This window comes from Elephas maximus, chromosome 12 (assembly GCF_024166365.1).
Source record: "Elephas maximus indicus isolate mEleMax1 chromosome 12, mEleMax1 primary haplotype, whole genome shotgun sequence".
In the NCBI taxonomy this organism is placed as follows: domain Eukaryota; kingdom Metazoa; phylum Chordata; class Mammalia; order Proboscidea; family Elephantidae; genus Elephas; species Elephas maximus.
The window spans coordinates 102,714,080-102,731,281 of record NC_064830.1 but is presented as its reverse complement, the minus strand read 5'-3'; the positions used below and the strand labels follow the sequence as shown (position 1 = coordinate 102,731,281).

Sequence of the window (17,202 nt, the reverse complement as noted above, 5' to 3'; positions counted from 1 at the left end):
AAATCGTTGTGTCCTTGGCCATGAGGCGGCAGCCAGGGCACCACACCATCAAAAGGGAAGGTTGGGAGCACTGGACCCCAGGTGGCCTCTGAGGCAGCCCGACTCACCCTGTAGAAGTTGGAGACTATCATGAAGGAAGACCCTCTCTTCTGCTTCTTACTCCCAGCTGAGAAAGAGAGACAAGGACAAGGCAGGAAGCCCCAGTAAGTGCTCTGTGCCAAAAGACATGCTTTCTCTTGTTCTAGGGAGACTTTTCTTGGGACTAGGTGAGGTGCGACCCTCACATAAGGAAAACGAGGTCTGGGCAGGGAGTAGGCAAATGGATTGACTGTGACATAATTGTCTCCAGCTTCCTGGAGAGTATTGCAGCCTTTTGTGATTTAGGTTGGCACAGGCTCTCCCTTAGTGACAGGCTGCTCCCACTGTCTGGGGAGGAGGAAGATCCCACAGACCAGCTGGAGAACATGTATGTTGGTGGTGAAGAAGGCTCTGGGCCCAACGAGATTTATAGTGGTACAAATGGTTAATGAGCTCAGCTGCTAACTGAAACGTTGGCGGCTCGAGTCCACCCAGATGTGCCGTGGAAGAAAGACCTGGTGATCTACTTTCAAAAAATCAGCCATTGAAAGCCTGTGGAGCACAGTTCAGTTGCCAGGAGTCGGAATCGATCCAATGGCAGCTGCTATACTGATGATGCCTGCTGAGCTGCACCCCCACCAGGAGGCTTCCACCCAGAGTAGTTCCCTATGGGCCAGCTGACCTCTACTGGGTAGGGCTGTGCTGGGCTTTGGGATTTGCCTCAGACATAGAATGCAGAGCAGAAAATAAGCACAGGGCACGGGTGTCAATTTTTCTACAGCAGTATTGCTCCACCTAGAGGCCAGTGACCAGTTCAGCTGGTGGAAGCTCCCAGGATGCATCCATAGTCCTCTATGGCAGCATCTTCCATGGCCTACCTCAAGCCGCTTGTCATTCATTCATTCAACAAACTTTTGTTCAGGCTTCTGAAAGTCCAGTCATCTATCCACTCTAACAGCCATATATTAATTTTTTCCTGAAACTTCTAGAGTTCTTGCTGGTGGTTCCTTGCTAGTGGATGCCAGCTCAAGTTACCTTACTTACTTTTGGAACTAGGCATGGTATGTATAACCAAAAACAAAAAACCAAATCCACTGCTGTCGAGTTGATTCTGACTCATAGCAACCCCATAGGACAGAGTGGAACTGCCCCCTAGGGTTTCCAAGGCTGTAATCTTTACAGGAACAAACTGCCACATCTTTCTTTGGTGAAGCAGCTGGTGGGTTCAAACTGCCGAACTGTTGGTTAGCAGACAAGCGCTTTAACCACTGCACCACCAGGGCTCCTATGGTATGTATAAATATATGCATATACACATAAAATATACTATATTTCTCCTGCCAAACTGGAAGCTTCTGGAGGCTAGGGACCACATCTTAGAGATTTTCCCCAGCGTTGCTCTTGGAAGCTCAATAGTGGCAGATGTTTGCTGAATTTTAGTGGAAAGGAGTTGAGTTGAATTTTGAGGCTTAAACTTTGGGGAACTGGTTTTCAGAGAGTAAAGCACTAGGAATGCCCTTTCTGCTCTTTAAGGATAAAAGCTTTGTTTCTTTCTTTCTTTCCATTTTGGCAACTAAAGAGCATCGGCAGAGGCAGACCGGACACAACAAGGGGTCAGGCACACCCGGAGCCTCCTCTTCTTTGAAGAGAAGGGCCAGGAGCGCCACAGTCGATTTCTGGAACAAGCCCACTACGGTTTCATTCAGGGAGTCTTTGTTCTTCTCCAGCCAGCCCGTGATGTTGTAACCCACCTGGATGGGGCAAACATGGAGGGGTGAATTTCCGAACCCAGCTCCCCCTTTCCAGTCCCACAGCTAGAACCTCCACCTACAGTTCTAACCTGCTCTGGGCTCCTAGGATCGATATTGAGCCCCATTTCCTGGGGCTATCGTTCTTGTCCTGATGACTTTCCTGGTATCCTGGGGTGTTCCTGAACCCCATTCTCTGTTGGCAGGCTGTCCTGAGTCTGCTCCTTGCTTTCCTGGGCATTTTCAGTTGGCCTACCTGGTACACCCTGTCTTTGAGCGTTGCCCATAAACCAGGCTACTCTCTCCTGGGCTGTGACCTGTCATTACTTCTTGGATGTCTTTTTTTGCTGGTTACACTGAAACTCCCTGACCCTTGGATCTTCTTCTACCCAGGTGTGCTGACCTTCCAGGTCCTGCCCTTGCTGTCAGTACCTGGCCATTGCCAGTGGAATCCTGAGCTACATAAAGAACTCCTTAAAGGGGCATCTTTCTGTCTTCACTGAGGAGCATGCAGTCTCTCTCACAACACTGTAGGGCCATTGCCTGGTGGAAGGGGGCTCTGCCCATCCAGAAATGGGGTTTACACCTGTCCGGGTAACTGGATAGCCACTAATTCCTGTTTCCCGTTTTGTCATGTGGCCCTGGCTGGAGGGACAAGAAGGAAGTAACCTTTCAGACCTTCCACCTGGGTTCAGAGAACCTGAGGCAAGTAGATGGAACACTGAAACCTTTGAGCTTTCCACCCCCTATGCAGAAAATAGATATTCGTCATTCCTGGGTCTTATTTTAGAGCCTTCTTGAAAGTGGAGGTCCTGTTCGATCCTGAATATTCCATTGCTATAGATACAGAGCTCTTCTAATTTCAGGGCGGGGAGTGGAAGGGAGGGAGAAACTGCAGTTAGGCCCCAAGCCTGTTGTTTGCTCAAGGTCCTGGCAAAATTCACTTTGTGAGTACTTGGTATTGTTATGGTTGGTAATATCACAAAATCTTGGCCCTGATACCTAATGCGACAGCAGCTTTCCTGACGCTCTGTCCTCAGGGTGTTGCTTCCTGCAGCTAAACCCATGGATGACTCCACAAATCTGGTGGTTAACAGAGGGGTTTGTGTCTATGCCATTATTGAAATCCCAAGGAAGCCATAAACATTCTTCTCAGCTGGCTGAGCAGAAGTTGCCTCCCTTATTAATTATTCTAACAAACCTAAGTTCTGGTTGCATTTAATTTCCCTCTTCCCCAAGGTCTAAGTTTGTCATGAGTGATAAAAGCCACTCCATAGATGTCCCCTTGGTTTGGCGGCCACAGGCTGTCAGAGGGATGAGTCGTTTCATTGGGGAATAATTAATGAGTTCATGGAATTTTTTTTTCCTTTACGCAGGTGTTATCACTTCTGGCCAAGGCTGGGGTTCAGCTGTCAAACGGGGACCATAGACAATGGGGAGGCCCTGGAGGGCCAGGCCGGACAGTGCAGACCGGCCACTGCTTCCCAACAGGCATCCTTGGCTTGACTGATTTAGAATTCTCTGATGAAGGAATGACGAGGAAGAAGGAGCTGGAGCTTATTTCAACCAGCTGATACCCTGCAATAGCATGGCTGTGCCCTCAGTTGTACTATAATAGTGCTAACTGGAAGCAAGAAGCTTCTGGAAGGGCATGTTAGGATGAGCCTCAGTTGTGGGAGTGGGTAGACAGCATCCAATGGCCACAGAGGAGCGCCGAGGCTGGTACTTACAGTGCCTGCATAGTGGACGAGCTCGAAGTGGGCCTCGGGCCCCTTCCCCTTGCCCCCCTTGGGCTTGAGAAAGTTGTTGGACTTGCCCAGGTGGTTGTCGTACAGGGCTGCCTTGAACGTGGCGTCCGTGGCTTTGGGGAAGACACACTGCTCTTCCAAGATGGAGAAGATACCCATGGGTTAGGAGGGAGGGGAAGAGAAAGACGGGATGGTGTCAGAGGAGGCTGCAGGGTCCATAAGAGACCGTGCCAGTGCTGGACTGGTGGCAGGGGTGCAGTGCACACCCACGTGGCTGGCTCAGACTTCTGGGAATGGCACCTGGCTCTCCATGAGCACGTCTGCTACAAATGCCACAGCCGCCTACACTTGAAAGAGGTTAAAATTCATCAAGTCCCACAGGGCCCATCATTTCTCAAAGGGAAGACAGAGGCCTGAAGGGGCCTGAGAGCTCACCTAACGCTAATCCCACTGAAGAGCGGCTGGGGACTAGCTCAGCTCTCAGTATGACAGTAAAATCAGTGTGACATCTGTCCTCTCTGCTTTGAATTCTCTTATAGGCTCCTCCTCATCCCCGCTGACCATCCTGCTACCCAGGGGCCATGCTGTTCCAGGTCTCACCTCAGACCAAAAAGGGGAGCTCGTAAACGATGTGAGTGACTTCATATGCCCCTATTCGTGGAGGGTCTGGAGCTCAACGATGAGATTTTGGGCTCCAATAGCTGGACGGGGAGGTGTTTATAGGTATGCGTGTGGTGGTGTGTGTGTGTGTGTGGCAGAATCTGTGCACCCAGCCTGGTCTGGGAGACTGCTTTCCCGGGAGGCTCAGCTGGCAGGCAGGGGAGGCCCTTGGCTGCCTCGATGATTGATTCTCCTCTGTGACTGGCCTGGGGATGTGCCTTAGAGACAAGATATACTCTTCCTTTCTTTGATTTTTCAATTTTTCATCTTGAGATAATTTCAGGCTTGCGAAAATGTTGCAAAAATAGTACAAAGACTTCCCACATACCCTCACCCAGCTTCTCCAGACGTTAGCACCCATCGTCATAGCCACCGTACGATAACGGAAGCCAGGAGATTAACATGGACACAACGCTGCGAACAAACTTCATTCACATTTTCTCAACTGTCCCCTTAGTGTCCTCTTCCTGCATTGAATCAAATGACACGTATTCTTGAACTAGGGCATTTGCTAAAACAGTCAGTACACATGACCTGGGTTAGAGCCTGGGTGTGCTGCTCATAGGCTGTGAGACCTTGAACAAGTGGCTTCCCTTCTCTGTGCCTCTATCAACATGACACGTTCCCATCTGTGAAATGAGTATAATAAAAGTACCCCCCCCCATAAGGTAGGTTGTGACGGTCCAGTGAGCTAGGTATACAAGCTCAAACAATAGTGGCCGTTCCAGTAGCTGTTGTACCCAGTTTACAGAGGTGGAGCTAGAGGTGAGACCAAAGGAGCTCATCAGCCATGTTGCTGACTGCCCTGATGCCAGGTGCTGCCTCCCCACAAAAGACCCTGATGAAATCGTCCCTTAGGCATGCCTAGGTCAGGGCCCTGGCTTCGCTCCAAGCTGCTTCTTTAAGAAGCAGGTTACCTTTTCCAGGAGGTCAATACAGGCCTGCAGGTCAAGGCCAAAGTCAATGACGACCCACTCGATGCCCTCCCTCTTGTACTCCTCCTGCTCCAGCACGAACACGTGGTGGTTGAAGAACTGCTGCAGCTTCTCGTTGGTGAAGTTGACGCACAGCTGCTCAAAGCTGTTGAACTGCAGTGGGAGGACAGAAGGAGGCGGGTCAGTGCGGATATGGCGTCTCTCCCGAGAGAGAGTGAGCCATCAGCACTACGACAATTTGTCAGGGCCCACCAGTGCCAGGCGCTGTCCTACCTGCCTTAAAATCTACCATCCATTACCGTTCCCCTGTCTGCCCCAGGAGAGGTGCAGAGTGGTTGAAGCACCTGTTTCGGCCCACACGGTGGGGACGCTGGACTCAAGGCAGCCAGACCCCAGCACCTCGTGGCTAACAAAAGCCTTTGTGGAAAGAACTCCTTTCCCCCCTAAGGTCGTAAATCACATGCCTTATGGATCTGACCCACTGTGTGACTTCAAGCAATTTTTTTCTCCGTCTCTCTTTAGATTATCTCATCCTTATTTGTAGGATGAGCGGAAATGGACCTTAGAGATCATCTCTTCCAATCTACTCATCTTATAGTTGAGAAAACTGAGGTTTAGAGAAGGGCAGCCACTTTACCAAGGCCACACAGCTAGTTGGTGGCCAACCTGAGACAAGAACCAGATCTACCGACTCCTAATTATTGCTGCCACCAAATTACAAAGGCAAAATCTTTCTGACCCACAATACAAGTCTTGTAACGAGACCTGAGACTCATTTTTGTGGGCCAGAAGTGCGAGGTCACCCGTTATATGCTGGTAAATAAGCTTTCTCTCAAAAAAAAAAAAAAAAAATTTTTTTTTTTTTTTTTTTTTTTTAATTTGTAGTGTTTGTCAATTTCCATGGTGTAAATACTCACACCATGGCCAATTTCAAACTGTCAGCATGACATCAACTGGCTGACAAAATTCCTGAAAATTTAATAATCAGCTTTTGTGAGTTTGTACAGGCTGGCTTCATGGTTCTATCCACTATGTTTGCACCATTGTTTATAATTTGGTGCCACAGAAATTGAAGATGGATCTTTCTGGAGTCCGAAAGTCAGATACCCAATGACAAGCTGAGACTGGTCTATCACAGGTCTAAGGTGAGACACAAGAAAACCATGGTGAAAAGTAGCTTGTAAAAGGAGGATGGCCACCCCAAAACAGAAAGCAAACATGAGACCAGGCCTACCTCAAAGATCTCAAAGCCGGCGATGTCCAGCACCCTGATGAAGAACTGCCTCTGCATCTTGGTGTCCAAGGTCTTGTTAATCCTGACCACCAGCCACTTGAACATCTTGTCATAGACGGCCTTGCCCAGAGCCCCGATGGAGTTGTTGCACTGCTCCATGTTCTGGCCCTTTTGCACAAACTCATTGCCTACTTTGACCTGGGGCCTGGCGATGCCCTTCTGGAGCTCCCCGGAATTGAGACCCATGAGATGGGCGACTTTGTCAGTCACTGAGTAGGAATGGAGAAAGCAGATGAGTGAAAGAAAGATGGCGCCACGCCCAGGAAAAACCCACCGCCATCTATTGTGGCTGAGGAGGAGATTGGAGGATACCCCATTTTGCCAGTGAGAAAATGGAGGTCTGAGGTAGTTTCCACACTTGCTCAAGGTCAAGTGGCAAAGCAGGTCTAGAAAATGTTATAGATTGAATTAACTCCCTCCCAAAAGATATGTTGAAGTCCTAGCTCCTGTACCTGTCAATGTGACCTTGTTTGGAAATAGTGCTTTTCTTTTGTTATCAGTTAAGTTAAATGAGGCTACACTGAAGTAGGGCAAGTCCTAATCCTAAACTCTTCTGAATGCTGTTTTACAAAAGGGGAGAACAGACACGAAGAGAGTCACGCATAACGGGAAGACCAGGTGGGGACCATTCACAAGCCAAGGAACTCCAAGGAACACCTGGGACTACAGAAACTGAGAGAGATAAGGAAGGGTCTTCCCCTAGAGTGGACAGAGAAAGAGTGTGGCACTGCTGACACCTTGAATTTGGACTTTCAGCCTCCAGAGCTGTGAGACAATCAATTTCTGTTCTTTAAACCCACCCACTTTGTGGTATTTTGTCATGGCAGCCCTAGGAGACTGAGTCAGAAACCAAAACCATGTCTCTGGCTCTCTATCTCGCCTCTCAGGGAGTATTGATATCTGGACTCTGAGCCAAGAAGGATCAGTTTGCAGCCTCTGTTTAACCTGAGAACCCATGGCATGCCTCTGAAATGTCCACGAAACCTGGAACAGAGAAGCTCTGCCACTGGTTGCCTTGTCTCAGATCAGCCAGAGATACCTGCCCTCCGTGGTGTCCACTGCAGCTTGCTCCTCTCGGGGCTTCTGCTTGAATTTCATGTTCCCAAAGTGCATGACCCCCCCAGTCAGCTTGTAGACACCAATCTTCTCCTCAGGGGTGAAGCCCAGCATGTCAAATGCTTCCTAAGAGGCATTAGAGAGAGGAGAAAGCCAATGAGAAACTCCCCGGTTCTTGTCTCACATAGCAGAGGCTGTGGCTGCCACTCCAGGGAAGGCGTGGGCTCTGGATGTCAGACACTGCCGGGGGCGGGGGCGGGGGCGCGGCGGCGGGGACTGTTTTTCTCCAAGGAGCTCGAGCAGATGCTCTGCAAAATACCCATTTTATTTTTTTTTAATCTCTCTTCAAAAGGGAGATAATGGGTGGTTGTGAGAATTAAATCTAAATGATGTGTAAAATTTTTAGTACAGTGCTTGACATATAGTAAGTGCTCAATAAATGTGAAGTCTTATTATTATAGATTCCCTAGGTGATGCAAACGGTTAGCATGCTCAGCTGCTAACCAAAAGGTTGGAAGGTTGAGTCCGCCCAGAGGCACCTCAGGAGAGAGGCCTGGTGGTCTACTTCTGAAAACTCAGCCACCGAAAACCCTGTGGAGCACAGATCTGCTCCGACACACAGGGGGTTACCATGGGTTAGGGTTGACTCCATGGCAACTAGTTTAGTATTATTTTTATTACCATTGTTATTAAGGCTTCATGAGAGGTAGTGGGGTGTGGGGAACACACAGATGAAGCAGGAATCAAGTCTGTTGTCAAAGAGGAAAAAGAACCTAGAACAGAGGGCTGAGAGCGGCCCTAACAGCAGGCAGTGGTGCCCCGCGCCATGAGGAGAGCGTGTTCAGTGGGCAGGCAGTGGTGCCCCGCGCTATAAGAGGAGAGCGTGTTCAGTGGGCAGGCAGTGGTGCCCCGCGCCATAAGAGGAGAGCGTGTTCAGTGGGCAGGCAGTGGTGCCCCGCGCCATGAGGAGAGCGTGTTCAGTGGGCAGGCAGTGGTGCCCCGCGCCATGAGGAGAGCGTGTTCAGTGGGCAGGCAGTGGTGCCCCGCGCCATAAGAGGAGAGCGTGTTCAGTGGGCCCTGAGGAGACGAGGAGGTCACTTCTAGCCGGGATGGGAGGAGGAAAAGTTGTGTGGAGCTGATGACCCTTCAAGTCTGTATGGAATTCTGATTCAACAAAGAGAAACCCTGCTTGCACAGCGGGCTTGGGATAAATGCAAACTCCAGCCCCAGAAATCTCCAAGGAGGAATCGAGGATGCTGCTTGACACTTTGTGGGGCCCCCAAAGCCGGTAGCTGTGGTGCAGGGCCCCAGCATTCTGTCCTGGCTCCCCCTGTCTTTCTCTGGCCATCCCCCACCCCCACTCACGTCTGTGATCTGCAGCTCTGCCCTGTCGTCCATGTTATCCACCGCCGTGACGCCTTGGCTCACCCAGTGGTACTCCTTGGGGTTGGTGGCCAGCAGCAGAGTCTCTGCCGAGAGAAGGAGGGTAGCTTAACAGCTTGGTGACAGGTGGCTTTCTTCTCTTTCATTGTTATCAGCATCTCTAAATGCCTGTCACGTGCAAGGCATGATGGTGGGCACCATGGGGATTATAGAGGAGAATGAGACAGGGGGTCAGCCAGAGTCATGGCAGGACTTGGACAGGGTCACATGAGGAGCAGAAGAGAGGCAAGAGGGTTAAAGGAAGTCAGCTGTGTCCTCTGTCACTTAGCCCTGTACCTAATAGATATTTTTGGAATAAACGGATTCTTATCTCCCATAAACAGCAGGTGACGACCTAAGGCAGAAGGTAACATAATGACTGTGAGGGACATACAACCACTTGCATTTGATACATATGGGAGTGTTGTCATGTCCCCAAGAAGTATGTTCACTCCGATTGTTCTTGAAACGTGTGTCTCTATTGGGCTTTCTTTTTTTTTTTTTTGCTTTTGAAAGAGACATGGGCACAAGAAATATCTTCCTTTCATTTCATCTCCACTGGTGCTTCAGGAGACAGGCTTGGCAACCTGCCTCCAAAAGGTCACAGCCTCGAAAACCGTACGGGTCCATTCTCCTCTGCATGCGTGGGGTTGCCATGAGTCAGAATTGACTTGATGGCAACTAACAGCAACAATAACAAATAGGGAAAAATTACAGGGCAAGAAGGAAGATGAAAGGTGGCTGCCACTCTGCTCCAGCATCAGGGAGGCAATAGGGCTTGGTGGGGAGTGTGGCAAACAGAAGAGCTTGTGCTCCATCCACATGGGTGCCACCATTTAGCTGCCCTGATTAATGCCACATGGGAGGGCACACCCAGAGCCACCAGGTCTTCTGCCACTCCGTGAGAAACCAGAAAACTGGATTTTATGTGAAGTCCCCCAATTTCAGAATGTCACCCATGAATTAAAAAATACAGTATAATAAACAAAGAAAGCCCACTGAGGCTGGGAGATGGTGACCAGTGCCCCAGCCTCCAGCTGGGTTAGGAGGTATGTGTGGAAGATCACTTCTTTCCTTTCTCCATCTTATATCCTGAACAGGCCTGCCACGGACAGTTGGGCATGTTGAGCCTTGCACAGGGGGCCCCAGATGAGTGGCTGTGCTCACTTGGCTTGCCGAGCCATGCGCCTGATGTGGACTGCTTCTACTCAGAGGGGAGCCTGTTGTTATGTCATAGGCAAGAACTGTAACCCTAGTGGTGCAAACGGTTAAGCGCTTGGTTGTTAACCTAAAGGTTGGTGGTTCAAACCCATCCAGCACCTCCACGGGAGAAAGACCTGGCGGTCTGCTTCCATAAAGATTACAGCCAAGAAAACCCTAGAAGGCAGTTCTACTCTGACACAGGGGATTGCTATGAGTCAAAATCGACCTACTGGCACCTAAACACAGTACTTCCAGGGCTAACTATGATCATGGGCTGACCCCACTGCTGCTGTCTGAGCACTGGGCCCAGGGGCCACAGGCCTGTGAAAACCTCACATGCCAGGTCCACATCTCTGCCATGAACCACAGGCATCTCACGTCCCTCCCAAAGTCCCATCTGGGAAATGGCCAACAATGGTGTTCAGTCTCATGAGACTATTGTGAGGATGTATGAGAAGAACTTAGAGAAAGTTCCCTGTGACCCATTTGCATAACTCCAGGGGACCCATGGGACCCTCTGCAAAGGGGAATCCTTTTCTTACTGAAAAGAGACGAAAAGCGAGTTAAGGGGCAGGCAGGCAGACGTAAAGACCATTACCAATAAGTTCAGGCTTCTTGTTAGAGAGAATCTGGTAGAAAACGTGGTAGCTTCTCTTCGCTGATTGCTGGGAGATGACCCGAGATTTCTCTAAGAGATCTGAGAAGGAAGAAGGAGAGATGCCTGTAAGTGCAGACCCACCCCACCTGGAGCACAGGAGTCTGTGGAGGGCAGGGCTCCCCTCTCCAGCAGGTCCAGGGCAATAGCCAGTCATAGACCCTGTTCCTCCCTCATCCTCCAGACACACAGCCTCAGAGAGGAGCTCGGGAGCCAGGCCAGCCTCCTGGGTAGGCCACAGGTCTGTGCTCAGAGGGCCCCACATTTGGTTTAATGCCCCACTGGTGCCATTTTGGAAACCCTGGTGGTGCAGTGGTTAAGAGCTACGGCTGCTAACCAAAAGGTCAGCAGTTCAAATCCACCAGGTGCTCCTTGGAAACTATGGGGCAGTTCTACCCTGTCCTTTAGGGTTGCTACCAGTCGAAATCGACTCGACGGCAATGGGTTTGGTTTTTTGGTTTGGCGTCATTTTGACATTCTTAATGCTTTTTGAACAAGTAGCCCTGCATTCTCGTTTCGTGCGGGGCCCCGAGAATGATATCACTGGCCCTGCCCGAAAGACCCCTCCCACAGGGGCCTGACTTACAGCTCTCTAAGTCAGCTCCAGCCAGTTTGCCCGTTGTTCCAAAGTGGATTCGGATGAACTTGCCCTGGGCAAGGAGGAGAAGGGAGGGGTCCTGAGGGAGAACTAATGTAAGTTTAGAGCAACATGTCCCTGGGTTTGGCTGCGGGCTGCTCATTGGCAGACCCCCTGAATTCTAAGGAAGCTGTGGTAGACCTGGACCTGATGTCGCTGTAGGTGGACCCGTGGACTTCCCATATAGATGGGCAGACAAAAGAGTGGACAGGCCTCAGAACTAAATCTAGGGTCTGTGCAGTCGCCTGTAGGTTTGAGACATTGGTGGGGAGAGGAGCAGTCAGGAGGAGGCTGGGACCCTTTGGAATTCTTCTTAGAGACTAGGCATTGTAAGAATTTTGGCCGGCCAGCCAGGTTGGAGGGAGGAGAGCACCCTACAATCTCCTTAGAAAGAGGTATCTCATTCCTCTCCCTGACTTTTGTGGAACCACAAACAAATTCTTCTGGAAGTAGGAATCAGCGTTTGGCTGCTAACTGAAAGGTCAGTGGTACCAACCTACTGGCTGCTCCGTGGGAGAAAAGATCTGGCGTTTCAGCCTAGGAAACTCTGTAGAGCAGTGCTGCTCTGTCCTATAGGGTCACTATGAGTTGGAATTGACCACCTGCAATGTCACAGCAACATGTCTCTATCTGGAGTCCCTGGGTGGTGGATATGGTTAACGTGCTCGGCTACTAACCAAAAGTTTGGTGGTTTGAGTCCACCTAGAAGCACCTCAGAAGAAAGGCCTGGCAATCTAGTTCTGAAAACCCTCTGGACAGACATGGGGTTGACTTCAAAGTAACTGGTTTTTATGTTCCTAACTAGGCTCGTCCTGGATCTGTTTCCCATCACCTCTATTCCTCCCCAAAGGACCAACACCTCCAGCCCTGTTTTCCGAGGCCTCCATGTCAGCTACGTGGGTTCAGCCAATGGAATTCTCAGTAGGAGACTGGGGAGTTGGGAGGGAAGGACCAGGGTATTTCTCCTCCTGGATGGTATCGGGCTATGCTGAGCTCCCTCTGTGACTCCAGCTCCCACTTGGTGGCAGCACCTCTCCTTCATCCCTGTGGCCTGGGGGTAGCTGAGGCTTCCTGTTGCAAATCTCTGGCTTGTGTCACCATCTCCTGTTTGACTTCTTGGGCCCTCCATCCCCTGCGTTATCGGGTCTCTGCACTAAAGCCCCCCAACTTAAACATTGACATGGTTTCTGTTTGCTGACTAGACCCTGGCTGCTAACTCTTTAGAAATCCCTAGGAAGGAGACATCAGGACTTTCCTCATCCCGTCTGAGTGTTTAAAGCAGCCTCAGTCTCCTGTCCTGTCACCCCACGGTTCCGGCTGGCTGAAGCAGCTCACACTTACAAAGCGAGAGGAATTGTTGTTTCTGGTGGTCTTGGCGTTCCCGAAGGCCTCCAGCACAGGGTTTGCCTGGATGATTTGATCCTCCAGGGACCCCTGACCCGAAAAGAAATAGAAGGTGAGATGGCTGGTTGGCCATGGGCTGGGACCCCAGGACTGAGGGACCGAGCTTTCAAATGGCAAGGGCTATGGTCCAGGAACCTAGCAGGGGAAGGACCTTGGGGAGGACAGGGAATCAGGGCTGGAGGGGCCTCAGGGAGGATGGTCATTGCTGACGACGTTGGTCCCTCTGTGGTCCCCCAACATCAGGGGTGTGCTGGGGACACTGGCAGACCCTCAACCTGGATTTTTTTTTTCAATTAACAAAGAATGATTTAGCCAAAATATATGAAAATTAGTTGTTTTTTTTTTTTTTAATTTATAGTGATAAAATATATATAACATTAGGGAAAATAAATAGGGGTGTTGTCCAACATGAAGAGTGTAACCCATGTCATTGCACTGGACATGTAGGAAATGTTGAATTGGCGAATGCTTTGTTGTGTATAAGGAGACCTGGTGGCACAGTGGTTAAGTGCTCGGTTGCAAACCAAAATGCCGATGGTTTGAACCCACCAGCCGCTCTTTAGGAGAAAGATGTGGCAGTCAGCTTCCATAAAGATTTATAGCCTTGGAAGCCCTATGGCACAGTTCTACTCTTTTCAACAGGGTCACTATGAGTCAGAATTGACTCAATGGCAGTGGGTTTTTGGTGAGAGGGTTGCTGTGTATATTTTCACCATACACACACAGAAAAATTGTTGTTGTTGTTAGGTGCCGTCGAGTCGGTTCTGACTAATAGCAACCCTGCGTACACTGCCCCGTCCTGCACCATCCTCACAATTGTTGCTATGTTTGAACCCATTGTTGCAGCCTCTATTTCAACCCATCTCTTTGAGGGTCTTCCTCTTTTTTGCTGACTCTCTACTTTACCAAGTATGATGTCCTTCTCCAGGATTGGTCCCTCCTGATAACATGTCCAAAGTATGTGAGACAAAGGCTTGCCATTCTCACTTCTAAGGGGCATGCTGACTGTACTTCTTCCAAAACAGATTTGTTCTTTTGGCAGTCCACGGTATACTCCCCAACACCATATGTCAAACGCATCAATTCTTCTTCGGACTTCTTTATTGTTCAGCTTTCACATGCATTTGAGGCAATTGAAAATACCCTGGCTTGGGTCAGACATACCTTAGTCCTCAAAGTGGCATCTTTGCTTTTTAACACTTTAAAGACGTCTTTTGCAGCAGATTTGGCCAGTGCAATAGGTCATTTGATTTCTGCTTCCATGAGTATTGATTGTGGATCCAAGTAGAATGAAATCCTTGACAACTTCAATCTTTTCTCCGTTTATCATGATGTTGCTCATTGGTCCAGTTGTGAGGATTTTTGTTTCCTTTATGTTGAGGAGTGATCCATACTGAAGGCTGTGGTCTTTGATCTTTAACAGTAAGTGCTTCAAGTCCTCTTCACTTTCAGCAAGCAAGGCTTTGTCATCTGCATATCGCAGGTTGTTGATAAGTCTTCCTCCAATCCTGATGCCACATTCTCTTCATATAGTCCAGCTTCTCAGATTATTTGATCAGCATACAGATCAAATAAGTATGGTGGAAGGATACAGCCCTGATGTACACCTTTCTTGATTTTAAACCACACAGTATACCCTTGTTCTGTTCGAATGACTTTCTCTTGGTCTGTGTACAGTTTCCGCATGAACACAGTTAAGTGTTCTGTAATTCTCATTCTTCATAATGTTATCCATACTTTGTTATGATCCACACAGTTGAATGCCTTTGCATAGTCAATAAAACACAGGTAAATAGCTTTCTGGTATTCTGGTATATATATAACATAAAATTTGCCACTTTAGCCATTTTTAAATGTTCAGTTCAGTGACATGAATTATATTCCACCACTTTGTGCAGTCATCACCACTATCTATTTCCAAAAGTGTTTCATTTCCCCGAGCAGAAACCCAGTGCCCTCCCTCAACCTTGGTTCTCAGCTGTTTTTGCCTCACTTTTCTGTGGGCTGGGACCCCCAAGCCCTTCCCTGGGCTTCCTTGGTCTTCCTGCAAAGTTCCTCTCTTCTCTGGCCACTTTTAAGGTTGCAGCCAGTGGGCCTGGTCTTACACTTGTTGCCCCAGGGGCTGCCAGGGCCTGGGAAGCAGCTTCAGGAGGGGCCCACTTTCCCTGTATCTCGCCTGCCCCAGCAGAAGTAACTTGCAGTGGCCCTTCTGGAAGCAGATGTGGCCTGGGGTAGCAAGTCAACCCTGCTGGAAGAGCCCCCGTCAGCTTGGCTGCCTTCTCCCTGGGTGACCCTACTCAAGTCACATCTCTCTGAGCCTCAGTTTCACCATCTGTAAAATGGCCCTAACTCACAGAGCGACCATGAGGATCAAGTGAGCTCTGCTGGGTGAGCCTGAAGACAGGAGAAGGCTGGGGGAGAAGGCTGGGAGGCTACAGACCCCAAGTCCACCCAGCCAGCCGTACCTTCCCATCCGCGGACTGCTTGCCAGTTCCGCCAATGTTGGCAAAGTACCGAATGACCTTCTTCGTGTTCTTGGTCTTGCCAGCAGCAGATTCTCCACTGCAGGTGAAAACCAGGAGCAGAAGTGAGCCGAAAGAGGGGGATTGGCTGCAGAGAAGAGAAGCAGTAGAAAGGCGCAGACTGAACATGGTCACATTCCGCCCCCCGGCCTGGATGGCAGGCAGGTGGGAGGACCTGGGGACATGGAGACTTCATCCCATCCATCAGCAGGTGCAGTCTTACCGGTCCTGTGAAGACCGCTTGCTACCTGCAGGGTTTGCCTCAAAGTACCGCCAGTTAATTAGAAGAAGGCTTAATTATATGCATTAGACACCACCCTAATTATATGTATATAGACTGAGACACGGAAGAGACACTTACGTGATTAGCATAGACTGATTTTCACGCTCTGTTGGGGAGGAAACAGTGATAGGAAGAGGTAATTAGGAAACATTTAGAAACCAGGCATTTGACAACATCCCAGCCAAACAGCATGACCCACACCCCACCCACCACTGTGCTCTGAGGCCAAAGAATCCTGGGAGACCAGTGGCCATGGACCCATCACTAGAGTACGTCCCTGCCAAAGGGCCAAGAGTTTACCAGCCACTCCATTTCTATCAGCCTGATCTCTTAGCCATAATGCTACCTGTCATAAACAACATAAAGAGAAACAATAATAAAAATCACATGACCCAGCAATTCCTCTCCTGGGTATCTACCCTAAAGACTTGAAAGCAGAGACACAAATATTTGTACACCAGTGTTCATTGCAGCGCTATTCACAATAGCCGAAAGGTGGAAACAGCCCAAGTGTCCATTAGCAGATGAATGGATAAACAAAATGTGATATGCATACAAATATATACACACAGAGGCATAGACATATTGAATATTATTTCACCATAAAGAGAAATAAAGTTCTGATACATGTTATGACATGAATGAACCTTGAAAACATTATGCTGGGGGAAGTAAGACACAAAAGGACAAATATTGTATGATTCCACTGATATGAAATATTTAGGCTAGCCCAGTGCATAGAAACAGGAAGTCTAGTAGAGGGCACCAGGAGCCGAGGAGGGGGGCAATGGGGAGTTGTTGTTTTATGGGCACAGAGTTTCCGTTTGGAATGATGACAGGGTTTTAGAAGTAGATAGTGGTGACTGTTGCACAACACTGTGAAAGTAATTAATATTACTGAATTATATATTTAAAGTGGTTAAAATGTTATGTGTATTTTACCACAATAAAGAAAAATCACATAATGGGGCCACTGTACCATACAGCAGAATAATCCATGTAATGGCGATGAGTGTTGATTTGAGTTCTGGGCCAGCTACTTAACTCTACATTCCATGTCTCTGTGAAGTTTAAGTGAAATATGGCATGCGGTAGGGCTGGTACTTAGTAAGCACTCAGTATATTTTTCAAGTACTTGTGCCTTGTATTAGTACTACTGTTGCTGCTATTGAATGTTTAGCAAAGAACTTCAATTGGTGGTTCAAGGTTAGGGCTGGGATTGGGTAGTGTGAGCTCTAATGTGTTTGGAGATACACTGGCAAAGGAATGCATGTCATCAGCGGTGCCCATCCCAGTGGACCCATGCCCCACGTAGCCATGAGCATATCATGGTAGGCATTGTCAGAGATGGAGAAGAGGTGGGGTGGCATCTCTGTGCGCTTCTTGCCCTTGTATATGTTGGCCACGCGGGCCCCATAGATGGGCAGCCACTAGTAGGGGTTGACTGTCGCGCAGAACAAGCCCGAATAGGTCTGGTGGGAGGAAAGGGAGATGGTTAGCTGGCCCTTTCTCTTGGTACCCTCTTCCCCTGTTGCACTTCCTCAGCCTCCTTGGGGC

General features: G+C 49.2%; 1 protein-coding gene across 1 annotated transcript in view; it reads right to left on the bottom strand.

Moving 5' to 3' along the window:
- The window catches only part of LOC126086726 (myosin-16-like), a 76,430-nt gene that overhangs the window by 43,813 nt on the left and 15,415 nt on the right, over nucleotides 1-17,202 (bottom strand). Inside the window, 13 exon segments of the mRNA XM_049903314.1 lie at nucleotides 108-166; nucleotides 1,703-1,829; nucleotides 3,557-3,738; nucleotides 5,154-5,322; nucleotides 6,404-6,672; nucleotides 7,507-7,641; nucleotides 8,881-8,988; nucleotides 10,743-10,841; nucleotides 11,386-11,449; nucleotides 12,778-12,870; nucleotides 15,306-15,402; nucleotides 15,724-15,751; nucleotides 16,946-17,117. Coding sequence (XP_049759271.1) covers nucleotides 108-166; nucleotides 1,703-1,829; nucleotides 3,557-3,738; nucleotides 5,154-5,322; nucleotides 6,404-6,672; nucleotides 7,507-7,641; nucleotides 8,881-8,988; nucleotides 10,743-10,841; nucleotides 11,386-11,449; nucleotides 12,778-12,870; nucleotides 15,306-15,402; nucleotides 15,724-15,751; nucleotides 16,946-17,117 — 1,602 coding nt within the window.